Source organism: Delphinus delphis, chromosome 16, assembly GCF_949987515.2.
Source record: "Delphinus delphis chromosome 16, mDelDel1.2, whole genome shotgun sequence".
Classification (NCBI taxonomy): Eukaryota; Metazoa; Chordata; class Mammalia; order Artiodactyla; family Delphinidae; genus Delphinus; species Delphinus delphis.
Window position 1 is genome coordinate 27,994,945 of NC_082698.1, and position 27,640 is coordinate 28,022,584.

At 38.5% G+C, this 27,640-nt stretch overlaps 1 protein-coding gene across 5 annotated transcripts in view; it reads left to right on the top strand.

Moving 5' to 3' along the window:
* ERLIN1 (ER lipid raft associated 1) overlaps window positions 1-26,988 on the top strand; it is a 41,308-nt gene extending 14,320 nt beyond the window's left edge. For 2 of the 5 annotated variants that reach the window (XM_060034258.2, XM_060034264.1), the window contains 5 exons: window positions 7,676-7,734; window positions 9,637-9,728; window positions 16,795-16,884; window positions 17,778-17,857; window positions 19,283-21,842. In XM_060034258.2, the coding sequence (XP_059890241.1) occupies window positions 7,676-7,734; window positions 9,637-9,728; window positions 16,795-16,884; window positions 17,778-17,857; window positions 19,283-19,504 (543 nt within the window). In that variant the 3' untranslated portion in view covers window positions 19,505-21,842. Of the gene's footprint in view, window positions 1-7,675; window positions 7,735-9,636; window positions 9,729-16,794; window positions 16,885-17,777; window positions 17,858-19,282; window positions 21,843-22,660; window positions 22,729-23,067; window positions 25,302-26,045 lie in introns of those variants that run through there. The other 3 variants (XR_009522404.1, XM_060034261.1, XM_060034259.1) reach the window with 3 other exon arrangements.
* Window positions 26,989-27,640: the final 652 nt, after the last annotated feature.

Genomic DNA, 27,640 nt, shown 5'->3' on the forward strand with positions numbered 1-27,640 from the left:
CAGCAGTTATTTAATTGTAGTGCTAGGGTGATTTACAGAATATCTTTCTCAGTTATGGGTGGCATTTTTTTCTGAACTCTTAGAGGGAACAGATAAGCTGAGGCTCTTGCAAGGAAATAAAATCCGTATACAGCTATGTATGCGTGTGACATTATTAAGATACAGTAATGGTTTGGCTTCCCTGGTGGTGCAGTGGTTGAGAGTACGCCTGCCGATGCAGGGGACGCGGGTTCGTTCCTCGGTCCGGGAGGATCCCACATGCTGCGGAGTGGCTGGGCCCGTGAGTCATGGCTGCTGGGAGAGGCCACAACAGTGAGAGGCCCACGTACCACAAAAAAAAAAAAAAAAAAAGATACAGTAATGGTTATAAATCAGTTTAAGACTAATCCTTGCCCTCAGTAAGATTATGAAAAAGAATTTCACGTATAAAATTTGGGTAATAATTCTAGACAAAGTATTAATTGACAGATGAATTGATGGGATGATTACTGCTCTCAGAGTTTAACGAACATTTCAAGAGAATCTGCCTGGAAATGACTGATTGAGTTGAGATTTTATTGATAGGTAGGTCTGGAAGAATTAATACGATTTATAAGGTGGAAAAGAGTAAGGAAGATATTTCAGGTGGGTGGAAAGACCTGAGTAAAAGCAAGGTAGCAGAAGAATTTAGTGGTGGTGTGGTGGTGGCAGTGGCATTGGGAAATAGAATGGTGAGAATAACTGCTTTTTTTGGGTATTTTTTCAGATTGGGTTGAAATCCACTAGTAGGTTCTAAAATCAATTTTAGTGGGTCATGACCAGCATTTTAAATAAGATGGAATTGAATAGGAAAAGAAACCCGAGCACGTGGCATGTAGTAAGTTAAAGTATCAGTCTGTGAGGCTTTTGTTTGTTTTACATAAGTGTGTGGGGTAGGTGTTGATATTGGGTGTGACTGTAAGATGCCTTTTCTACTCTAGTCATGGTCAGTAACATTAGAACGCAGTGGCTTTGGATCTGGATTACCTGAGAAGTGGTAATGTGGCTTCTCTAATGTCCTTTCTTAGTTTCTAGATTGCACTGCTTCTGAGAAGTGTGCATTCACTGTGGGTGATCGTATGCGATCTCATAAAGGAGTCTGGAAAACTTCTGAAGGTTTTCCCCTGTCCTCCATCTTGCCATTATCTCTGCCAGGTGCCTGAGGGGGAACTGCCAAAGTTAAGGGTTCTTTTGAAATGTCCCAGAGCTAACTTTGTAAAACTCTCTTGGTTGCCTGGAGCAGCTTTTCAATTTTGAAGATAATGTGAATGCCACAGATTCCTAGATTCTGCTCAGGTCGTTACTTGGAGATCTAGCTCATTCTTCTAAACAGCCCCCTAGAGTTCCTTGCCTTATATTACATAACCATTTCCCTACTGTTTCCAATTTTTTGCTATTAATAAACAATAGTGTAGTGAATATGCCTGACACATCTCCTTGTATGTACACTTTATCTTTCAAAGTGGCTGTATAAATCTACATTCTTTTTTTTAATATTTATTTATTTATTTGGTTGCACCAGTTCTTAGTTGCAGCACGTGGGCTCCTTAGTTGCGGCATGCGAACTCTTGGCTGCGGCATGCATGTGGGATCTAGTTCCCTGACCAGGTACAAACCCAGGCCCCCTGCATTGGGAGCGTGGAGTCTTATCCACTGCGCCACCAGGGAAGTCCCTAAATCTACATTCTTACCAGCAGTATATGTGAATACTTGTTTCTCCATGACCTCATCAGCATGTGAAGCAATCAGACATGCTGATTTTTGCTGTATGGATAGATGTGAAGTTACCTGTCTCCTTGATTTGCATTTCCTTAGTTGTTAATGAGGTTGAGCATCTTTTTGTTTATTTTTTGGTCCATTGGTACTCATCTGTCAATTGCCTATTCATATTCTTTGCCCATTTTTCTATTGAAATGTTTTTCTTTTTCTTACTGATTTGTAGTAGTACCTTGTATATTATCGATATTTTTATACACACGCATGTTATATGTGTTGTAAAAATAATCAGATATTAGGAAAAAGATGAATAACAAAGTGAAATTCAACAGTAATCTTACTGTGCAGAGATAACATAGTTCGTTGTATCTTTCCAGACTCTTCTTAATACAGAGGAACATATGTTTATAGTTATAAATAATGTTGAACTAAAATGGAATCATACCATAGCTTTTTTCACCAGCAATATATGTAAGCAGCTTTTCAAGTTAAAAGTAAGATTTGCTGCATCATCACTTTTAATGTTTTTATTTAATCCCTGTTGTCTTCCAGTTTTTACTGTTATGTGCATGTTATGACCAAGCTTATACATACATCTTTTAAAATTCTTCCCTTAAGATAAGTTCTTAAACGTAGGATTGATGCCTTGTTTGGGAGCTTTTTTATATACATTGCCAAATTGCCTTTCAGAAAAATTTTAGTAGCTTATACTCTCATCAGCAGTGTTGATGAGCTGTTGTTTTCTATACATTTGATTGTGTGATTGTACTCAAATAATTAACAGATGCGTACCTGCTCTCTAAATCCTTTTGGAAAAAATGAATCTGCCATTGTGTATTAATTATTGAGGTTGAATGCCCTAGGATGTTTATTGGCCCTCTGTATTTGATTTGTGAATTGTGTTTGCTCATTTTTTGGTTGTTTTTATGTGTTTTTCTCATTAACTTAAATAAACTGTTTTTGATATGTTAATTATTGCAACTCTTCTTTAAATGCATAGTAAACATTTTCTCCTAGTTTTTTTCTTTGTCATTTAACATTTCTTTTCCCCTTGACAATTCTGAAGTTTAATTTTAGTATTTTTAGCAGTAATTTTAGTATTTTTTTCTTTATGGGATTTTGCTGTGCTACTATGCTTTTAAGAGCCTTTCACCAACTTTAAAATATAGAAATTTAAATAAAATCAGAAATTACAACATTTTCTTTACTTTTACAGTTTTATTTTTAGATTTAAAATTTTAATTCATCTGGAATCCATTTCGATTTCATTTGTGAGCTTGGGCTCCAACCTGCCCCTCCCCCAATTTATTAGCAACAGCAATTACTGAATAATTTATGCCCCTTTCTCCTCTTTGTTTGAAATGCCGTCATATTATTTGCTAAATTCCGTTATATAGTAAAGTCCTTTCTGAACTTTGTTGTGTTCCATTGATTTTTCTATTTCCTATTCTTTCATTAGTTATTGAGCCCTTGGTCTTTTCCTATCAAATCTACTTCTCTCCTGTTTTTTCCCTCTTGTTAGTAAATGGCTCCTTCTTACCCTCAGGCCAGTCTAGAGGTATGGGAGGCGTCTTTGAGAACCCTCTAGCCCTTAACATCTAATCAGTCCCGTATCCTGCTGATTCTACCAAATCCATCTAAAACATCTTCACTGCCACCTCCTTAGACCAAGTACTATTTCTTGCCTGGACTTCTGCAGTAGTCTTCTATCCTGTTTTCTCACTTTCACTTGTCCACATCATTTTCTGCATGGCAGAAAGAAGGATCTTTTAAACTTACCTATATTTATTTGTTGGTTTTTTTTGTTTTGTTTTGTTTTGTTTTGCGGTACGTGGGCCTCTCACTGTTGTGGCCTCTCCCGTTGCGGAGCACAGGCTCCGGACGTGCAGGCTCAGCGGCCATGGCTCACGGGCCCAGCCGCTCCGCCGCCTGTGGGATCTTCCCGGACCAGGGCACGAACCCGTGTCCCCTGCATCGGCAGGTGGACTCTCAACCACTGTGCCACCAGGGAAGCCCTGTAGTTTTTATAAACGTTATTGAATGAAAAAATGTCACTTTCTTGTTTTTAAACTGATAGATCAAGATCTCCATTTTTTTTGGTTGATTTATTCTTCTTATAAAATAGTTTCTTATGATAGTTGGAATGCATTTTTAGAACTTAAAGGCTATTTTTCACCATTCCTATTTTTAACATATTACCGTATGGTCATGATAATTCAACTTTTCATTCACTTTTAAAATTTGATAAGATATATTAGCTTTTAAAAAAATAATGGCCTTTGGCAGTACAGTGGTTAAGACTCCGTGCTTCCACTGCACGGGGCACAGGTTTGATCCCTGGTTGGGGAATTATTGGTAAGATACTACATGCTGCATGGTGCGGCCAAAAATAATAATAATAATGGCCTTTGATATTTCTGCCAGTTTATTCTACAAGATGAGCTTTCATTATTAGTATTTTCAAGTCATATCAGGTACCTAAATTGGCTTATACATTTAAAAATTAGGAACATAGTCTATGACTTTACTTATAATTGTATTATCATTTTAGTTTCTTTTAGAATTTTTTTTTTTTTTTTTTACTATTTTTTAAATTTTTTAATTTATTTTTTGGCTGTGTTGGGTCTTCGTTGCTGCGCGCGGGCTTTCTCTAGTTGTAGCAAGTGCGGGGCTACTCTTCATCATGGTGCGTGGGCTTCTCATTGCGGTGGCTTCTCTTGTTGCAGTAGTTGTGGCGTGTGGGCTCTAGGGCACGCAGGCTTCAGTAGTTGTGGTGCCCAGGCTCAGTAGTTGTGGCTTGCAGGCTCTAGAGCTCAGGCTCAGTAGTTGTGGCACACGGGCTTAGTTGCTCCACGGCATGTGGGATCTTCCTGGACCAGGGCTTGAACCCGTGTCCCCTGCACTGGCAGGTGGATTTTCAGTCACCGTGCCATCAGGGAAGCCCCTCCTTTAGAATTTCTGACCTAGGTGAGAAACCCATATCCCAAGTTAAATTAATATCTATGAATTTAATGAGCTTTAATTCTATTAAATATGTAGCACTTTTTTTTAAGCATTGAGGAATGCAAATGATTCTTGGTGACTTTATTGTATGTCTGCAAGTTTGCTGAATTAACTGTCTCTAGTAATTCTTTTGGTTAATTTCCTTAGATTTGTGAGTGTGTGTGGTAAAAAATACTTAACATGAGATTTACCCTTTTAAAATTTCAAGTGTACAATACATTTTTATTGACTATAGGTACAGTGTTGTATAGCAGATCTCTAGAGCTATTTATCTTGCTTGACTAAAACTTTATGAATTTCCCTAGATTTTTTTTAGTTATATAATTATGCCAAAATAAAAATCTTGATTTCCCCCCCAACCTTGTATTTTAATTCTTCACATAACACTAATAACTATCTGAAATTCTCTTGTTCATTTATTTGCTTTTTGTTGTTCTTTATTGCCTTTAAAATTTTATAGTCCATGAGAGCAGTCTTGCCTTATTCATTGCTCTGTCCACAGTGGTTGGAATAAACAGTACTTGGTACAGACTAGGCACCCAATTAATATTTGTTGTTGAGTGAACCTTCTCTGTAACAATCAGTATTTTCATTTTTCCCTTCTCTGTATTTGTACCCCATTTTTCCTTCTTGAACAACTATGGCAAATTAAAGTGGTGAAAATAAGCATTCTTGATATTTTTTCCTATGTTATTTAAGGCAGTGACTATATATATTAAATGCTGGCTTTTAGTTTAAAATATATGCTTATAATCCACGAGTCAGTTTAACAGACATATTCATTTCATCAGGTTTTTTTTTCCCTTTCTTTACTCACTGTGTGTGTGTCTGTGTGTGTGTGTATTTTGACCATTGTTTTTGAATATGTTACTATTTTATTTAAATCTCTTATGAAGCAAATTACTCATGATATCTGTTACAGTAGGTGCTTATATTTCACATATTTGAAAATTATGAGATTTCCCAAGATTGGCAAGCGTGTAGTGTGTTCTTCAGCCTCACACAGCAAGATAGAAGTCTTCAGAAGAAGTCCTATTTCATGCTCTTTTTATAAGACTATAAAGATACATGGCCAGTCTCATAATTAAATGCAATATGACAGTGCTTCCCCCTGAATCATATTGGAAGTCATCTGTATTTCTGGTAGTCACTTGGGAAATCTGGCATCTCTTATAAATTCTGGTTCTGAATTTTTCTTTGTCTTATGGGTATGTCCATGAGTTGTTCTTTATGGCCTCACATGCCTTACCATTAGCATGAAATGACTTTTTTCATTATGGTCCCCAGCTTCTTATTCCATTTCACTCTAATTCTTGTATGTAGTTATTATAATCCTCAAAATTATGTACACATCTGACTTGTCTCTTTTATGTAGGGGAGGCTATGTTGCTTAAAAGTTTTAAAAGCCTTCTTTCATAAGCCCTAAAAAAAGGCTATGTGCTTAAAGGCCTTGCTGCTTAAAAGTTCAGCCAGTTTTCAGAGGGAAAGTAAACGTTTCTACAGATCAGCAAAGTGCTTTGTGTGTGTGTGTAGCAGGGTGGAGGGGTGGTGTAGGATGTTTAACTAGTAAAATCAAACACTTCTGAGAGATCAGGTCCTTGATACGGAAAAGTCAGCCTTCGGAATCTGTACTTCCCAAGCAGATGTAACCCTGTAAGGGCTTATGTGCCCACAGCACAGAAAGCCAAACTCTGATAGTGGGTGTTTGCAGCAAAGTAAGGGTTTTTTTGCAGGGTCCCACAAGGAGAATGGGCAGCTCATGCTCAAAGGGCTCAAACTCCCCAGTGGCTTTCAGGGAAGAGTTTTTAAAGACAGCATTTGGGGTGAGGTTTGCAGGGGGCATGACTTTCTTCATGGTGATGTTCCAGAAATCTTAATCATCAGTCTTCTGGTTCCAGCCAGTTTGGGGTCTCTGTGCTTGTGCTCAGGTAGTCAGCATCCTCCACCTGGGTGAGGGCCTTGGTTACTTCAGAACAAGTCACAGATATGCATTAGGTTGTTACGTATATCCCTTGAGGAGGAACCAGGACTCTGTTTTATAAATGACTGTTTCTTGACTGCTTTTCCTTTGTTTCTGCATTTCCTCACTCCTGAATTAGTAACTGCTTGAGTTTGTTCTTTGGAACTCAGGGAAGGCCTAGGAGACTAAAGCCTTTTTCCAGGGAAGGCCTAGGAGACTAAAGCCTTTTTCTACAAACAAGAAACCGGGAACACAGAGGGGCTTTTGTACGTGGCTCTTGCACCCCAAAATTATCCTGTTTCATAGATAATTATGCCAAAGTACACTATGGTTAGAGAAACAGGGTCTAGTAAACAATGTTTACAGAGATAAGTAGACTTTGTTCTAAGTGAGGTTCTAGGAAGAAAGAATACAAGCTGCTAATTGTTATTTGTTAATTGGTGTTTGTTTTCCCTCAGTGTTGAGCTGTTTATTTGTAGCCAGTACTGAGTGATTGCAGGTTTAGGAAGTGGTAAATTCATTTACTTGTCCACTGTATTAAGTTGCATATACTGACCTGGGTTTTTGCTTGTTTTTGTTTTTGACTGTTTCCTACTTTATAATTTAAATCTTGAAATTTTGCCTTCCTTCTGTTTCTTTGGTTTGCAGGTTTGGAAAGGAAACACAAGTATCCAACTTAAGAGCTTTGTGAAAGGTCTTTTAAGAGAGAACCTTTTCCCTAAAAATTTATTTCCTCAACAGGTAGAGTGGTTTATCCTATAGCCAGGCATTTTTTAAAGGAAACAAGAAGCAGCTTATTTTGATTTTTTGGGTTGATGGCAGGAACAGTAGATTTTCTAATGGGATCCCTATGTGTGTCAGTAGGCAGCTATGTCAGAGCTGTTTTATTAGTGTCATTTGAGGAGCTGTTTTGTAGAAGATTTAGTTTGACGATTTATTTTTCAAATACACTTTGGCTTTTTTACTTTTATTTTTTAGGCTGTGCGTGTTACAAAACCCAAAATCCCAGAAGCCATAAGAAGAAATTTTGAGTTAATGTGAGTAATATGCATGGGATCCCAATATTTTTATTTAGGGCTGTCTACGTTAATTTACCACTCTAGAGGAAAATTATGTTTCAGATATTACACTGGGGAGGGCTATATGTCTATCTTCCATTCTTTAATTCTAGTAATATTACCTAGTCTGGTGTCTTAATTCCCACTAGACTCTTATTAGTTTTCTCTTTATATATGGACATTTCAGGAGCAGCTTCAGTGGCTAAGGATGCAGTTTGCTGTAGAACTGTTGTTGGAAGCCTAAGCAGCTATAATTTGGATGTGAATAATACCTTGAATTAAATATTAATAGAGGAGAGAAAGAGTCCTAGCTGTTAAGGTTAAAGAGAGTGTCTATATTTTGTTACTGTGTTACAAATGGTAAGAATAAACACATTGGTATCAAGTTTGCTTTTCCATTGTATGTGATTATGTATCTAAAATTAGACCTGATCTTTATAATTTGCCTTTGGGGAAACTTTGCCTGGGTTGACTCCTGGTAGTCTTCTCTTCTGTGTGTCCAGGGCTGACTGGGAATGAGAAGTTACTTGCTTGACATGAAATTAGTTTCAAAGTGTTTTAGAAGATTCCTTTCGGGGACTACCTATTGCAGTTGAAATGTCAGTATTCTCATATGACAGGTACTGAAAAGAAGAAACAGAAGTCTTTAGGAAACTTGACAGATATGTTAAGAGGCAAAATATGAAATACTAGAAAACTAACTTTGCAAAAGTCAAGAATACAAAAGACGTATAAATACAGGGGGTTCAAAAAGTACTAATACTACTTCTTTGTAGAGTGTTATACTTCTGAGTTATTATTGTTCCCAAGTCTATATCTTTTATTATGCAAAGTTTTATCTTCCCTTTTTCATTGTAGAAAAGGATTTCTTCTTTTAAAACTGTAAAGCACAGAGTGCTAGGCTGAGTAGATCATGGGTCTGATCCATTTATAGAAGAAAAATAAATTTCGTGAAGGCTCAGCATGTCTTAGGCATTAAATATAATAGCTTCTGGTGATGGAAAGATGAATACTATGTGTTATCTGCCTTCAAACAACTCACAGTATCCAGAATGTCATTTTATGTCTTTTATCAATGTTGGCAGGAGGAAAGGAGAGAGGTGGGGGCGGGTGATGTTTGGGGAAACTATTGGAGTTACTTTACAGGTAATTCTGGATCTTTCCTAATTTTAAACACTTTTGGAATTCTAGAATTAAAGGCTACCTTGGGATAATCCAGTCTAACTTCCCACCTAATAGTGATCTTTTTTTATACCCTTTCTTCCATGTGCTCACCCAGTTGCCACTTGTACGTGCTTAGTGATTGGCCACCTATTTCCATTGTTAGAAAGCTCAGATTCTTAGAAAGTTCTTCTTTGCATTGAGCCCCAGTTCACCACATAATTAGTAACTGCCACCTAGTTATATCTTCTGTATAACAAATCGGGCTGCTACACAGCGGTGTCTGCCTGAAGAGGGGCTGAAATCCAGCCCCCTTCTGCTTGCCAAACCATGCATCCGAGGGGTTGGCTACATCTGCCCAGAAGTTAGTGCCTTTTGCTAATTGGTGCAGATTAGCTGGAGGCCTAACAGCAGAGGAAGCATTCATATACTCCAGACACTTCCAGATCACAGGCCTTTCCATGATAACGATTAGAGGAAAGGGTCTGACTAAAATTCAAATATACTAAATTTGATTCCTATTTCTGGGTGACTTTGGGCAAATCATTTAACCTTTCCACCTCAAATTCATTATTAGTAAAATAGGATAACATCTCTCTTGCCTACCTTACTGAGTCAGAAAGTTCTTGTTGAAAATGGTTCTCTGACCCGCTGTAGAGTCAGAATTACTACCTGTGACTGTACACCATTTCTAATTTTTTGTAATATTTTACTCCACAGGGAAGCTGAGAAGACAAAACTTCTCATAGCTGCACAAAAACAAAAGGTTGTGGAGAAAGAAGCTGAGACAGAGAGGAAAAAGGCTGTTATAGGTACTTGGATTTCTTTCTGAAATGGATGCCTCTAAGTACATGTGTTATGAGTTTGTCCTGTTCTTTGTCCATCTCATGTTGGATATTGATGGGACTCAAATAAGACTGCATCATACGTAGTGGAGAATTCTGGAAATTCCTTTGTGTATTCAGATGTCCTAAAACCTTTAAAAGTAGATGAGGCCAGTAGTTGATGAAGTGCTTTGGCTCTTCACCATGGTGTTGGCCCCCACTGTTGTCTTTTGAGGACAGGAAATGTGGATAGGGCTTGGGGGCAGCTCTAGCCTCTGGCGGACTAGGGGTTTTGTTTATACAGATTCAGAACAAGGAGGTTTTTTGGCCAGAGCTCAGGATTATAGTATGCATCCTTGCTGTTGACATGCACCTCGTTTTATCTGGATAGATAGATGTTACCGCCTTTAGAAGTACAGCAGCATTGCTCACGGCTCATTTTGAGTCCCAGTGACTTCCCTAACACTCCAGCATATTGTGTTTTCAACTGCCGTCTTAGGTTTTCAATTGTTTGTTCCTTGGTTTGCTGAAAGTTTGAGTTTTATATTAAATATTTCAAATATACAGGAACATACAGAGAACTATATATGAAGGCTTAACATTTTGCCATATTCCTTCAGATCATATTTTCTTTTAGGAAAAAGTTTATATATCTATTTGAAGCCTCCTTTGTACCCATCCCTGGTCTTATTTCTTGACGTCTCTTCTCAGAGTACATTCTATTCTGAAGTTGATGTATATTTTCTGTCCATATTTTTATACTTTTACTCTAAATATGTAACAGGAAACAATTCATAGAATTGTTTTACTACAAAAGTGGTATCAAACTCCACCTTTTATTTCACAACTTCATTTTTTTACTAACATTGTTTGAGTTTTATTCATATTGATACATGTAGATCTAGTTTATTTTTAACTGCTCTGTATGTATCTCATTCTATGAGTGAGCCTCATTTGATTCTGATGGATTACTAATGAGTTAGTTTCTGGTTTTTCCTTATTACAGACAGTTCTGCAGTAATACCCTTATCCATGTCTCTCTGCACACATGCAAGAGTTTTCCTAGAGAAGTGCTACTCCACATGTGATGTGGGTCGGTGCCCTGTCACCGGCTTTTTGTTTTGGATCCACAATGAGATGAGTATGGAAATTGAGAATGAGTGTTAGAAGTTCTTAAAGCATTTTAACACAGTAATTTTATTGTCTGTTGAATCTAATAAAAAACTGGAACTTATGTTTTTCTTTTTTAATATTTTTCTAGTAACTCATTATAATTTATAAAATATTGAAATACAAAAAAAAATGCTTTCCCACAGGTAGTTTGAGAAGCACTGCTCTAGAATGCATATCTTGAAGTAGAATTGCTGGGTCATAGGATACACACATCTTCAAATTACAACACGCTGCCAAATTGCTCTCCAAAGTGCTTTCTCCATTTTACCCTCTCCTCAGCAGTGTTTGAGTTTCAATTTCTGTGCCGCCGTATTCACTTCCCATTTCCACACATCGTCCTCTACCCTTGGAGTTATCAGATTTTTTAAAATGTATACCAGTTTGATGATGGGCATGGTATCACATAATTTTGATACGAGTTTTCCCAGTTACTAGTAAACTTGAGTATTGTTTATGGGTCATTCGGGTTTCCCTTTTTTTAGTATGTGAATTGCCTGTTAATATCTTTAGCCCATTATTTGATTACTTTTTTAAACTGATTTGTAGAAGTTCTTTGTATCTTCTGGATATTAATCCCTTCCCAGGTTTATGCATTGCAAATATCATCTCTCAATTTGTGGCTTGTCTTTGAACTTTATGATGTCTTTGACATACATATATATTTCATTTTCATGTAATCAAATTTATCAGTCTTTTCCTTTCCAGTTTGTGCTTTTCCTATCTTGTTTTAAGAATTCTTCCCCAACCCCAAAGTAATAATTTTATTCTGAAAGTTTTAAAGTTTTTCTTCTCATATGTAGGTCTTGAGTCCGTCTGGAATTTATTTTAATGTTTAGTGTGACATAGAAATTCAGTTTAATTTTTTCCAAATGGCAAGCCAATTGTCTTAGACTATTTATTGAGTAGTTTCTTATTTCCTGTACTTATTTCTAATGCCACATCTGTCATATAATAAGATCCTATATATAATTTGTTCTGTTGTTAGGGTTTCCATTTTCTTTCAATTTCTTGGTCTATCCTTTTACAGTAGTACCTTGCTTTAATTACTGTAGCTTTCATTTTAAGTCTTGCTATCTGGGAGAGCAAGTTCCTTCTTAACTATTCCTCGAAACTGTTCCTATTTCTAAAGTTGTATTGGACTATTCCAGGCCCTTTATTCCTCCAAATAAATTTTAGAACCAGCTCCTCAAGTTCCATAAAATACTGTTAGGGTTTTGATTGTAATCACATTACTTGTATATAGTACATCAGTTTGGAGAGAATTACAATATTTATGATATTGAGTTTTATAAATCTGTTCTATTTCTCCATTTATGAGAATGAAAAATGAAAGAATGGTCTTTCAAAAAAGTATCATAATTTTCTTCTCAAAGTTCTTACACACTCTTTGTTAGAGATTTATTCCTATATATTCCTCAAATTTTTTGCTATTATAAATAGGCTCTTTTTTCAAGGCACATTTTCAAACTGGTTTTTACTTTTGTATAGGTATGCTGTTAATTTTTTCATTTAGCAATCTTGCGGAAAATGCTGTTGTTTCTAATAGTCTCTTGGATTTCCCAAGTAATCATATTGTCTTCAGATCAGGACAGTTCTGGTTTTTTCTTTGTACTCCCACACCTTTTAGTTCTTACCTTACTGCTTTAGGCTATGACTTCCAGTGAAGTGTTGAAAAGAAAGATGGTGACAGGCATTCTTGTCTTGTTCCTAACTTTAAATACACAGTCCCAGTGATGTTTGCTATACTTAACTTTTATCAGGTTAATGACATTTCCTTCTGTTTCTTGCTTGCCAAGGGTTTTTATCATGAATGACTGCTAAAACTTTTAGAGTTTTTTCCTAAATCTGTCAAGATGACCATATAATTTTTCTTTTTAAAGCAATAAATATGGTGAATTATATTAATAGATTTTCTCTTACTGAATTATTTTGTCTTCCTGGGATAAATTCACTTGACCATGAAGTAGGAGTTTTACCCTAATAATTTCTTTTAATTTTTCACTTTTATTTTCATAAATGGTCAGCTTTTTTTTTTCTTACATTCTTACTCTCAAGTTTTTGAGGGTTTTTTGGTTTGTTTTTTGTATCATGGTTATACTAGCCTCAAAATGAGTTGGAGAGCATTTCTTCTTTTTCTGTGTTCTGGAGCATTTTGTATAAAATATGTTTTACTTCCTCTTTGTAGGTATGGTGGAACTCAATTATAAAAACCATCTTGGTCTAGTGGGGTTTGTGCTTTTTTGTGTGCTCGTTTGATTTTTATGGCAACACTTAACCTACTGATTTAATTTCTGTAGTGTGTAAGGTATTTGTTTCTTTTTTAAGTCAGTTTTGGTAGTTATACTTTCTAGAAAACTCTCCATTTTATCTGTTACTTCAAATTTGGGGGCATAAATTTGTAAAGTTCTCTTACGATTTTTAAACCCTCTACCAAATCTGTATGCCCCTTTTCATTCCTGATATTGTTTATTTGTGCCTTCTGTTTTGCTGGATCAGAGGTCTGTTTTATGCATCTTTTCAGAGAACTAAATTTTGATTTGGTTGATTCTTTAGTCACTTTCTTTTCAATTATTATTTACAGTTATTTTTTATTATTTATTTATTTTACTCACTGGTTCTTTTCTAACTTTTTGAGTTACTAAATTCTTTAGTAAAAACTAAAAGACTAAAAAAGTCTTTTCTAATGGGAACATGTAAGATTATACATTTTCTTCTAAGTTCTGCTTTTAGGTATATCCACAAGTTTTGAATGTAGTTTATTTATTGGTGTTTGGTTTTCATTAAAAAAAGTCCATTATTTCTTCTTTGACTCATGAATTATTAAAAGTATATTTTTCAGTTTCTAATTGGTTCTCAGGGGGCTACCTTTTTATTGTTGATTTCCAATGTTATTGCATTGTAGTCAGAAAATATCCGTTATATGGATTCTTAAGTATTTGTTGAAGTTTGTTTTGTGGATTATCAGTACGTGGTCCTTTTTTGGTAAATGTTCTATGTGTGCTTGAAAAGATTGAATGTATATTCTCTATTTGTTGGATGCAGGTTTCTCTGCATATTCGTTATGTCAGGATTATGAATTGTATTGTTCACATCTTCTGTATTCTTCTAATTTTTGCCTTCTTGAGCTATCAATTACTGAGAGAGGTGTGTTAAAATCTCGCACTATGACCATGAATTTTTTGACTTAAAACTTTTTTTCTTTATGTATTCTGGGGCTATATCATTAAGAATGTTTAGTTTCAGAACTGGATTGTTACATCTCTGTGGAGAATTGGTCCAGTTATGTAATAACCCTCTTTTATAGCCAGACATGCTTGTTGGCTTAAGGTCTATTTTGTCTGATGATAAAATAGCTATGACAGATTTCTCTTGGTTAGTTATTTTCTTGATGTGTCTTTTCACATCCTTTTACTTTCAACTTTTCTATGTCATTATGTTTTAGGTGTGTCTCTTGTAAACAGCATATAGCTGGATTTTGTTATCTTATCCAATGTGAGAATCTGTCTTTTAACTGGTGAGTTTAGTCTTTTTATATTTATTGTGGTTACTGCTATATTTGGACTTGTTTGTATCATTTAATTTTGTGCCATTTACCATGCTTCTTTTTCCCTTCTTTTCTGATTGGTATTGAATTGATTGTATTTTCTTTATTATTTTCTTCCTTTTACTTGATTGGAAGTTTTACATTCTATTTCTAGAATTTGTAACTAGTTGTTTCCTGTAAAATGTTAACAAGCATACCTGACTTGACAGAGTCTAATCATTCTTTCCATCCTCTTCTTGAACAGTATCTTAGGATGCTTCAACTCTTATCACTGTCCTCCAGTTTTACATATTATTGTTGCCTAGTATTTTAGTTTCATGTTGTTTTTATTCCCCCATTGATTATTATCATCATTGATTCCTACAGTAAATATTTTATTTTGATTTAAATATGTTGTGTAATTTTTTCCTCTCCATTGCTTCTGACAATTCATTCTTTTTTTCTGCTAGCTTTTTTTCAGTAAAGGCTAGGGACTGGAAAATTTATTCAGTCTTCCTTAGTCTGAAATACTTTTATTTCATTCTTGAATGGTAATTTAGCCTACAGTTCTAAGCCCAACTAAAGTTACTTTTCTTTGTCACTTTGGCAGTAGCAGTTTGTTTTTGTTTGGCTTCTCCTCCTCTTTTTACTTTTAAGAATTTTCTCTGTTAAAAAAAAAAAAAAAGAATTTTCTCTATCTTTGCATATTCTCTAGTTTCACTATGATATGCCACTGGGCTGGTGGGTAGAGTTGCAGCCCTTTAGCAGGTCCTCGGGTTTTATAGGGGAATTTCAGTTTTAACATCTCAAGGCCTCATCTCCTGGCCCTGCTGGGCAATAGCCCAAGGCCCTTTCTCTTACTAGTCTAATAACCACTCCCAGGGCTGCCACCATACAAGCTCTCAGCTCTCTCTTCACTTGTCTCTCTTGAGGATCTCTCATTCTTTCTTATGATCTCAATTATACATTAGAAAACAATTTTGTTATATTTTATCTAGCATTTTAAGGTGTTGGAAGGGTTTCTCATTAGCCTACTCCACCATTTTTCTAGAACTAGAGGTTTGGTCATGCTCTTTATTGCTTTATGCCCACACATCAGAGAACATTGTGAAATGGGATTACTGCATCAGTTCCCCATGTTGATACACCATTCTCTGGGTTCTAGCTGCAGGCTCCAGATTCCTGACTTTCTATTCAAATTTTATCTTGAGTTTCTGCTTCTAGCTAAATTTTTAGTTCAGCTGAACACAGCCTACTTTTAGGATGGTATGGTGATAGATTGATTTTATGCTGATGGGGAGATAGGGAAGTATGCCCTGGAGGAGCTGGTAAAGGATCCTGCCTTATGGAAAGAAGAAACCACCTGGAAATGTTCTTTCCATTATACATTTCCTCCAGAGGCCAAGGAGAAGATATGTTAAAATTCAACTTCTTTGGCTGAAAAGGAGAATTGAGAATGTTCTTCAAGAATTGCAGTGATTGTATTGAAAATATAATTAGAGTCTTTCTTCCCTGGTCCTGAATCCTTTGGTTAAGCCAGAGATTTCCTAAGGATGTTTTGTTTTCCCTGCCTGTAATTGCCTGCTGCAGCTACCTTGTTCACTCCCAACACTTGTTTTCACATTCTCAGGTGAATTACCCTGCTTTCTCTTCTATCTTCTACAGTAGTCAGAATACTCCTCCTCCCCTTCATCACATCATTTCCCTGATGGTTACATAACAGTTGATCCTGAGTATATATTAAAGTTAAATTCCTTAGCCTGTCACTCAAAACAGGGGTCTTCCAGCCCTCTCTGTAATTTTTTTGTTGTCTTCTTTTATCAGCTGGCTCTTTATCACCTCTTCAACTTCGACTTGCTATGCTAATTCGTATATCTTGTTTTTGTTTACACTTTCTGCCAGGTCCTTATAGGTCATGTCTATTATTTTCTTTAAGATTTCTTCCAGAAGGTCTTCCTTGTTTTATCTTCCATATTCTTTCTTTCTCCTGCCACCTTATATAATTGTCCTATGTTGCCATACATTTGTGTTGCTCTGTTTTTGTTCTGAGAACGTTCATGAAGTATCTTTTTTTTCCCCATTAGCTTGTGGACCATTGCCATTTAATCCCATGAAGGACTGGAACTGTCACCTTTTGTACTCTTCCTTCCTACAAAACAAGCACTGTCAAAATAGAACAGTGAAGTAGGAAATAAATTCCCTTTTTTCTGTTGAGTTGTTTATAGTCTGAATAGATAAAACAATGAAACAATGAGCCCATAAAACCTTATATAATTGTTAGACTATGTGCTCATGTTTCTAAGTACCTCTGGAACTAGAGAAGTGTTTTTGAAGATCTTGTTTTGTGTATAATTATAGAAGCAGAGAAGATTGCACAAGTGGCAAAAATTCGGTTTCAGCAGAAGGTGATGGAGAAAGAAACTGAAAAGCGCATTTCTGAAATTGAAGGTACCTCAGGGAGAAAAGAGGCTCTGACCATCCTGAACTGCTTCTCTGTCTCAGGGACTGGGTCTGGGTTATGGTGGGTGGTCTGGAGGAAGTAGCTGGCCTGATATTCTAGACAAATTTTTTTTTTAATTGCCATTGTGTATCTAGCTCTTTGGTTTGGTTTGTGACTATGGGAAACCCAGCCTTTCATTTTCCATCCTTAAGTTGGGGCTTATTTGTTCTCAGGCAAAGTAATCAGTTTTAAAGAATATACAAGATAAGAAGCCCCACCACCACCAGTTTCTTTTCTACCCGTCAACTAAAAAAATAACCAAACAATTAGCTGGGGAAAAAAGAAGCCCTGATTGTCGTAGAGGCTCCCAAACTCTTGATTACACATAGCGGGATGTCGATGTTCTTAGCTCACTGTCTTGAAGACCAAATATTCAACCTCTTTTGCTTATATGATGATGCTACCTATCATTCTACATTAACTGATTCTGAATCAGATTTGAAGGGGATGGAGACAGTGCAAATAAATAGAGCAGAGCTCTCACGTCTGGACTTAATTATTAATACTTAAAGCCTAGAGCCTGGGTGGGGTGTGAGGCTTTAGGTGATGAGGGGTGGAGGAAAGAAGGAGCAACTTAAGGTGGAAAATGAAGTGGGTTCAGACGGGCTGAGAGTTAAACTTGCTATTGACAAGAGTATTCCCCTTTGAGAAGGAGTTGTCTGGGGACTGGGATTTGAAAACTGCAAATGTTATTTTACGCCTTTAAAGTAAAGTGAATGATTGGAATATCAAGCAGTGGATAAAGGGGCTTCTACGTAAGGTAGAGTCTGAACTCTTACCCAGCTGAGGAAATGGATTGCAACTTTGCTCTGTTTTAAACACCGACTGTTTTGCTTACTAGATGCTGCGTTCCTGGCCCGAGAGAAGGCGAAAGCAGATGCTGAGTATTATGCCGCACACAAATATGCCACTTCAAACAAGGTGACTGGCTCTCTGTGTCACTCTCCTAGTAATATAGGTTAAGTTTTTGCTTTCGCCTGTGGGGGTTCTAACACGATGGAGGCGATTTTATCCAGTGTCAAGGAAGGGTAGTTACCATCACACCCTCTAGAATTGGCCAGTCACTTGGAAAGACATATGTTGCACATTCTATGGGTAGAGAACTTTGTATAGTTCTTTATAAAAGTGGGGAGCTAGGACAAAGGCAAGCAGATATATAAACCCAGGTCAAATGCCATAAATTCATCCATTTGTCCTGCTGTATAAGGGCTCAATAATCAGGAAAGTTAAAGGTCTTCTGAAATGACAGGAGTGACAGGAGAGGAGTAAAGTTCATTTAAAATTGCTTCCCAGATCAGGTAGACCTTTGGGGTAGATGCTAAGCTTGTTTAGAGCAGAGTTTCTCATCAGACATTCTTAGCATCTTGGGGTGAGATACTTTTTCATTATTGAAGCCTATCTCATGCATTCTGGCCCTTGGCTGCTAAACTGTCAGTAGTGCTCACCAATTATTTTAACAATCCACACCCCCCACCACACACACACGTTTCCGAATGCCCCCAGTTGAGTACTGCTTGTTTGTTGGATTTAAAAAATACTCTAGTCATGAGGAATTTCATATGTGGTAATTTGAGAAAGGAAGTTGGGTGATGTGTGGGTGAACAATTTTTGTATAGGGACTGGGGTAAGTTTAGGTCTAGAGAGTACAGACCTAGTTAGTAGGAATTATTTAATTAAAAGTCAGCTAGAACCCCTTGTAGTCTGAGAAGGGAAGGATATAGGGAAGGATATGACCAAGGTTTATAAGGTTAATAATTATACAGTAGAGTGGAACAGAGGAAAAGTTGAGAAGGAGGTTGCTAAGGTATATGATGCAGTCTGAAAGGTTAGAGTCAAGATTTAAGGTATAGACAGGGCTTAAACTTTTTCCATTTAGGAAGGAGCAACATAATCTATATTCAGAAGTCTGAAGATACGGTAGCTTGTCAGAACGAGAGTTGTCAGTGCTTTGAAATCCAGTGTAAATTTAGAAATAAACTTAACATATTGGAGGACACAACTCTATAGAAACAGAACGGAATTTGGTCAAGATGAAGGCAAGATGAGAAATTTCAGTTTCCAAACCAGTGATCCAAATCTGTCATGGGAAAAGCTGCCCAGGCACAAGTGTCAAGACTTTGTCATTGATGTGAGCCTTATGCTGAAAGGGGCAGTAGTTTTATGCCATTCTGAAAAATGCTGTCAATGTGATAGCCACACTTCAAAGTGAGAGAGGGTCATTGGTAGCAATTCACAATTGAGGAATGATATTCAGGAGAACAATAGGGAAAATCTGTGTAAGGAAAGAGAGCAGTGACTATTGCACCAAAGTGTTCTGATGCCTTTGCTCTTGTTTGCCTCTCACAGCACAAATTGACCCCGGAATATCTGGAGCTCAAAAGGTACCAGGCCATTGCTTCTAACAGTAAGATCTACTTTGGCAGCAACATCCCTAGCATGTTCGTGGACTCCTCTTGTGCTTTGAAATATTCAGAGGTTAGGACTGGAAGAAAAAGCTCTCTCCCCTCTAAGGAGGCTCTTGAGCCCTCCGGAGAGAGCCCCATCCAAAACAAGGAGAGCACAGGTTGATGCAACAGGTGGAAATGTTCTCCCATATCAAGATATGGCCCGAGGGGTTAAGTGGGAACGATGGTTATACGACTTCAGATTTACAGAGAACTCATGCTCCGTCTGTTCTGCCTTTCCTGTGGTAGTCCTGGTTTATCAGCTGATTGCAGGATAGAGCCAGCTGTCTGGCACCCAGATGGTCTTTTCAGGTGCAGTTTTATCAAATATCCTGTGTATGTTCGTTTCTAAACTGGTACTCATGAATGAGGGAAAATCTGATGCTAACATACTGCCTGCACTGGAATGTTAAACACTAAATATTTAACAAGCTGTGTTTTTCTAAGCTGAGATCTATTGGATAATGTTTACATTGGTCCCCGGGGAAATGTGTGCTCAGTCATTCAAGAGATAGGAGGTCAGAGAAAAGGCGGCCAGGATGTGGTAAGTGTAAAGAAGACTGATTATGCCAGGACCCAGGCTTTCTCTTTTGGGTCTAGTCCCAGCATTCATCCATGTGAGTAGCATCTAGTCCGCTGAAGTTCCCCAGGAAATGATCTTCCACTTGAGCAACTATTTACTTGATACGATTTGCACCTTTTTGTTTTCCTAGAGTCAAGATGGTGGCCTGCTGGGACATGCACCTTGCCACCCAATCAGAGATTCTTCATAGAGATTCCTAATCATTAGTTTATTGCATTAGTAGGCTCAGAGATAGAGCTTAGTTTGAAGTTTTGGGTGAGATGAAACCTTTGCTTTGAACCAAAGCTCTGGGGGCCATACATACCCCTCCATTGGGTGATGACTATCTCTGTCACTGCCCAGGCCATGTGTGACTAAGGTGCCTGGTTTTTAGGCTCAGACAACTCCTTCTATGTCACCTCTCAGCTCTGGCCAAGAGTGGAACAGGACTTTAACCAGAAATAGAAGCAGCATCCAGTTCCTAGCTGTTCACTGCACAGTGTTGTATCATAACTGCAGGAAGTTTTTATTTTTAAAACTGGATTTGGGGTACATTCATTTGCCCCGGTACCTCTGCCTAAAGGTCAGATCCTGGGGCTGCCATGGTTACTGGCCCACGGGTTCTCCTTCTCAACACTCATCAGGAGCCCACCAGGTGGATCAAGGAGTAACCTAGAAAGCACCCTTGGTCATCTTTGCCTCCTTCCCTCCTGGCCCTGAGATGCTGAAATCTAAGTTGTTCCGCAGCTTTCACCTCAACTAGGAGATCAGGATTATTCCACTGACTTCCTAGGCAGCCAGTGGATTTAAACTTACATGAGAGGATGACAGGGTTAGCCTGTGGCTATGGGAGATGTTTCATCTGGATGTTTTTTTAATCTTAAGATTAACTTTCTTGAATCAGTGTGCCCTGTAGTTAGGCCTGAGTTTACGCAGTTTAAGACACCATTTGTGTACACTGTGTTCAAGCCAGACAGAATAGTCATGGGACCACTTCCAGAAACCTTTAAGCTAACTGTCAGTCTCATGACAGCTTCTGGGTTGTGCCAGACACTTAATACGGGAAAGGAGTCCCAGATTTGAGGTCTTTTCCCAGGGCCTTATCCTATAAAGGCATTTGTAATATGGAAAGAATAATTTTTTTGTTTTTGCTCATTTAATTATATACATTCTCTTTATGAATGAATTTTGTGTTCTCTAGCCCTTTTTAAAAGATTTTTGGAACAATATAATAAACTCTTTACCTGTCATATATTGTTGCTGCATATAAATAATGATTGTTGTGGGAAATCTGGATCATTGACCTTTTTCTTTTTCTTTTTTTTTTTTTTCTTTTTTTTTGTGGTACGCGGGCCTCTCACTGCTGTGGCCTCTCCCGTTGCGGAGCACAAGCTCCGAATGCGCAGGCTCAGCGGCCATGGCTCACGGGCCCAGCCGCTCCGCGGCATGTGGGATCTTCCCGGACCGGGGCACGAACCCGTGTCCCCTGCATCGGCAGGCGGACTCTCAACCACTGCGCCACCAGGGAAGCCCTGGATCATTGACCTTTGTGCTTTCATTCCTAGAGATGTTTCCTATTCCCATGAGCTAAAAACTGTTGCCCCAAAGTGATGAATATGGGTTTTCTTACAAACCACAGTCTCTGGTGGCAGAGTTGAGGAACAGGGAAGTAGCACTGTGAAGTTCTCAAGAAAGGACTTCTGCTTAAACTCTCCGTGGAATGTGCTTCCCTGTGCTCACTGGGGCTCAAAGTCTGCCCCCGCCCCGCCCCACCTTCAGGGATGTTCCTTTTGGTAATCTTGAAGTCTAAATTTATATGTGAAATGCTACCTTTTTTAAAAAAGAAACTAAATAAAATTATTTTACTATCAGTGATTTGTGTTTTTCCCATATGTCTCCTTTCTCTGTTGCTTAACCTGCTCCTCAGGCTGTCCTGCCCATTTCAGCTCGGAGCCAGTTTATTTACTACTTTAACTTAACTATAGACGCTCTCCTTACACTTTTCCCAGAAGCCTCGTGTAAGAATTTTGAAAGCAGGATTTCCATTCTTTCCTGACTCACGGAATTTAACAGGGGGTGTTTTGATTCCTTGTGGGATGCAGCCAGCAGCAGAGGAGGGAAGAGGGAGGATGGAGCATCGTGCCCCTCGGAGACTGCCTGAGAGCTGAAATACTTACACTGAGGAGGGGAGGGGACATTATCCTGAGGTGGAGAAAAGACAAACTGTATAAATTATAACTGGCAATGGTATGATATAATTAACCTCACTAATTCAGATGTTAACCCAGGAACCAGGGTTGGACCTGCTCTGCTCAAGCTCTCAACATTCCCTCCTGGGGACAATTTCACAGTGCTGTTGGGGCATCAGGGCTTGATAATTGGGAGTGCTGGGGAAAGCAGCCCTTTTACTCGGGTTCCTATGGGATCCAACCCCATAGTATCCTACATCTGTGGCTACAAACCAGGGAAATTTAATTCAAACTAATTATCCTGTAGGCTTTTGGTACGTCTTAAAATGAAGTGATTTAGAATTAAGTGATTTCTGCCTCTTGCTGTGGGGAAGGAATTCTGTGAATTAGACGTTGTGGCTTCTGATTGCTTTAGGATTAAGTCCCAAGTGTATACACACCTCTCCAGCCCAAGTCCTTGAATGTACCTTCTCTCTGTCCCTTTGCATGTATTATTCCATCCACCTGGCCTGCTTTTTCTCCCTTATAGCTCCAACTTTGCTAACTCCTAAAGAGTCTTCACTTCTTCAGAGAGGTCTTCCGGAACTGCTTGCTCAGGTCAGCACCCCACGTTTCCCTGTTTGTAACACTCCACACGCCTCACATTACCTGCTTAATGTCTGTTCTCACAAATGTTTAGCTCCCTGGGGGGCAGGGACTGTGACCATGCTCTTCCCTGGGATGGTATCTGTTGCTCATGCCTTGCACAGTGCCTGGCCCATATGAGTTGGTCAGTTACGTTGTGTGAAAGAACAAAAGGATGAATGTGAAAGGCAGGTAAGTGAGTAGTGGGGAAAAAAGGACATAGAAGTTAGGCTAGAGTGTCCACGTCAGGGCTTAGTGTGTAACCATGGGAAATTACCTAATATCTCTGAACTTGTTTACATATTCTTACAGAGCTCTTCAGTGGGTTCAGCAAGATCTGTTTATGCACCTGGAATAGTGATTTGCACGTGGTGTTTGTTGGGGTGCATTAGTTCACCCAGCCTATTGGAGTCGATATATGTTTGTCTCTGAGTAGCCTGTAAATTCCTGTGATGGACAGAGAGCACAGTGCCTGATACATACAAGTGCATCAGAAAACATACATTGAATTATGTCTTCAGCAGCAGTGACCTAAGCTAGCTGGATTTTAAATCTCAACCGCAGCCCTCCAGGAACATCTCAACAAGCTGGGCCAGCTTCTCGGCTATCCTCTGGTCTCTTGTCTTTGTGTAAGCATTTTAAACTAATTTACTGTTAATTCATTGCTCACTCCCCCAAGTGTCCATTATTATATAACTCGGAATGACATTTTACTTGTTTTCCTTACCACGTTTCTTTGGAATTAGTGCCTTTCATGTTTTTCTCCTATTACCTCTTTCTATCCATTTTTCTACCTTCCATCTGCTACAGGCTGAATGTGTTCCCCTAAAAGTCATGTTGAAGCCCTAATGCTCCATGTGATGGTATTTGGAGGTGGGGCCTTTGACAGATACTGGGTTAGCCAAAAGCTTCGTTTGCTTTTTTCCATAAGATGGCTCTAGTAGCGCTCAGTTGTCTTTTTTATTTTTATTTTTTGCAACACGCGGGCCTCTCACTGTTGTGGCCTCTCCCGCTGCAGAGCACAGGCTCTGGACGCGCAGGTTCAGCGGCCATGGCTCACAGGCCCAGCTGCTTCGCGGCATGTGGGATCCTCCTGGACCGGGGCACAAACCCATGTCCCCTGCTTCGGCAGGCGGACTCTCAACCACTGCGCCACCAGGGAAACCCCCGCTTAGTTGTCTTTAAATTCTTTCAAAACAATTTTGTTAGTTTGTATTGTGACAGCTGTCATATCAGTGTGCGTTGAAGAAAAGCTTATGAAAATTGGTGAATTTTTGTGTAGCCATTTTAATATTGAAGATGGAAGAAAAACAACATTTTTGGAATATTATGCTTTATTATTTCAAGAAAGGTAAAAACGCAACTGAAACTCAAAAGAAGATTTGTGCAGTGTATGGAGAAGGTGCTGTGACTGATTGAACGTGTCAAAAGTGGTTTGCAAAGTTTTGTGTTGGAGATATCTTGCTGGACGATGCTCCACGGTCAGGCAGACCAGTTGAAGTTGATAGCGATCAAATCCAGACACTAATTGAGAACAAACAACATTATACCACGTGTTGAAAATCATTTGCACCAGCTTGGTTATGTTAATCGCTTTGATGTTTGGGTTCCACATAGGTTAGGCGAAAAAAGCCTTCTTGACCGTATTTCCACATGCCATGCTCTACTGAAACATAATGAAAACGCTCCGGTTTTTTTTTGTTTGTTTTTTTGACTGCGTTGGGTCTTCGTTGCTGTGTGCGGGCTTTTTCTCTAGTTGTGGTGAGCGGGGGCTACTCTTCATTGCAGTGGCTTCTCTTGTGGAGCACGGGCTCTAAGTTCAGGGCTTCAGTAGTTGTGGCTCGCGGGCTCTAGAGCACAGGCTCAGTAGTTGTGGTGCACCGAAAACGTTCCATTTTTAAAACAAATTGTGATGGGTGATGAAAAGTGGATACTGTACAATAATGTGGAAAGGAAGAAATCGTGGGGCAAACGAAATGAACCACCACCAAGCACCCCAAAGGCTGGTCTTCATCCAAAGAAGGTGATGTTGTGTATATGGTGGGGTTGGAAGGGAGTCCTCTACTATGAGCTCCTTCTGGAAAATCAAACAATTAATTCCAACAAGTACTGCTCCCAATTAGACCAACTGAAAGCAGCACTCCATGAAAAGCGTCTGGAGTTAGTCAACAGAAAACACATAATCTTCCATAAGGATAACACAAAACCGCATGTTTCTTTGATGACCAGGCAAAAACTGTTTCAGCTTGGCTGGGAAGTTCTGATTCATCCGCTGTGTTCACTAGACATTGCACCTTCAGAATGCCATTTATTTCGGTCTTTACAAAATTCTCTTAATGGAAAAAATTTCAATTCCCTGGAAGAATGTAAAAGGCATCTGGAATAGTTCTTTGCTCAAAAAGATAAAAAATTTTGGGAAGATGGAATTGTGAAGTTGCCTGAAAAATGGCAGAAGGTAGTGGAACAAAATGGTGAATACGTTGTTCAATAAAGTTCTTGGTGAAAATGAAAAATGTGTCTTTTATTTTTACTTTAAAACAGAAGGAACTTTTTGGCCAACCCAATAATTAGGTTGTTAAGGTGGAGCCTTCATAAATAGAAGTAGATGAGATGTCTACTTATAAGAAGAGATGTCTTATAAGAAGAGATGTCTCGCTGGGCCACATGAGGACACAACAAGAAGAAGGCCATCTGCAAACCAGGAGGAGAGCTCTCACCAGACACCAAATCTGCTACCACTTTGGTCTTGGACTTCCCAGTATCCAAAACTGAGAAATGAATGTTTAAGCCACCCAGTTTATGGTATTTTGTTATAGCAGCCTGAGCAGACTAAGACGCCAGCTATTTCAATTTTTTATCTTGAAGTATTTTTAAATCTTTCCTTTTCTTTCTGTAAATATTTACTGGATATCTAGTATGTGCTAGTTGCTGAGGCAACAAAAAAGACTTTTAGCCTTGTGGTGGAGGGGGGTGCGGTTTGGATGGTACAGCAAATAAATAGGCAAGTATGATAGTGTGGTAAGTACCACAGCAGGCAGAACACTGGAGGCAAGGAGTACAGGTGGGGGTCAACACAGCCTGGTGGTTTCTAGGAGGCAGTGTCAGATCTGAGCTACATTTTTAAGGATATACAGGAGGCAGCCAGGCAACTGAAGAGAATGATGGTAATGGTGGAATGTGTTCCAGGCAATGGGAACACCAGATGCTATTGTATTTTAAAATGCAATTCACTGGGTCCCCATGCCTCAACAGTGCCATGCAGGCAATTAACATGTTGTTTTTCACTGCAGGGTTCCTCCCATACTATGGAAGCTGCAGTCATTCTGCAGATGTATTCAACTCAGATATGCACAAGAATTAATATCCCGAGGGACAACCCTCAACCAATGGAAGAGAGGAGCACAAATGGTCAGAGAGGAGGTGACCCCTAAAACCTCAGTGGAGACAGCAGCCCTCCTGACACAACAGGAGAAACAATGTGAGCATCAAACTGAATACAATTCAAGTGTTCAAGTGCCTGGTATGTGCCAGGAAACCTAAAATGTGTTAAGTGTTGGACCAACAATGAACAAAACAATAGTGAATAAGACATAGTCTTTGTTCTCTTAGAATCAACAGTCTCATGGGAAGGTAGACCTTAATCAAAGAATTCCAACTATGATGAGGCTATACAAATGGGAAGAATGTACTACTGGTAGTGTAAAAAAAGAGAAGGGGGAGATAAAGAACGAGAAGGTATGCTAGCCAGTTAAAGATCAGGGAATAACAAAAATTCTACAAAATTTTTTTTTAATGAGCAAAGGATCTCAATAGACATTTCTTCAGAGAAGATATATAAATGGCCAATAAGAACATGAAAGATGTTTAACATCATTAGTCATTAGGGAAATGCCAATCAAAACCACGATGAGATAGGACTTTATACCCACTGGAATGGCAGTAACAAAAAAGACAGACAATAACAATTGTTTGCAAGGATGGGGAGAAATGGGAATCCTCATACACTGCTAGTAGGAATGTAAAATGGTACAGCTACTTTGGAATATGTTTTGGCAGTTCCTCAAAATGTTAAGCAAAGAGTTACCGTAAGACCCAGCAATTCTGCTTCTAGGTATCTACCCAGAAGAATTAAAACATGTCCACACAAAGTGAACTGTATACTTTAAAAGGGTGAATTGTATGTGAATTATATCTCAATAAAGCTGTTACTTTAAAAAATGAAAGCTCACATGTGAAGCCTTATAACGTGAAGACCTCAGTTCAAGAACCTTCCAGGAATGGACCAAAGTTTAGTACAGGTATAACATTATCAGTGAGAATAGGAGCACCAAAAAATGAGACTGGTGAGGTAGGTGTCAAGAGGGGAGAGGATCATGGTGGGCCTTCTGAGTCTTGTTACATACCAGGGATTTTTCCAAAGGTTAGAAATCTTTCAAGCAAAACATTTCAGAATTAAAAATTTAAAGCACAATACCATTTATATTAGCACCCCAAACTATGAAATAGGTATAAATCTAACAAAATATGGATCTACAGGATATATATGAGGAAAACTATAAAACTTTGATGAAAGAGATCAATGAAGAACTAAATAGATGGAGAGATAGTCCACGTTCATGTATAGGAACACTCAGTATTGTCGGTGTTACTTCTTCCTAACTTGATCTATAGATTCAATGCAATCCCAAATCAAATCCCAACAAGTTATTTTATGAATACTGACATACTGATTCTAAAGTATATATGGAGAGGTAAAACACTCAGAATAGCTAGTGTAATAGTGAAGAATGAAGTTGAGGCCATGACCTAACTTCAAGACTTACCATAAAACTACAGTGATCAAGACAGTGTGGTATTGGCAAAAGAAGAGACAAGTAGATCAGTG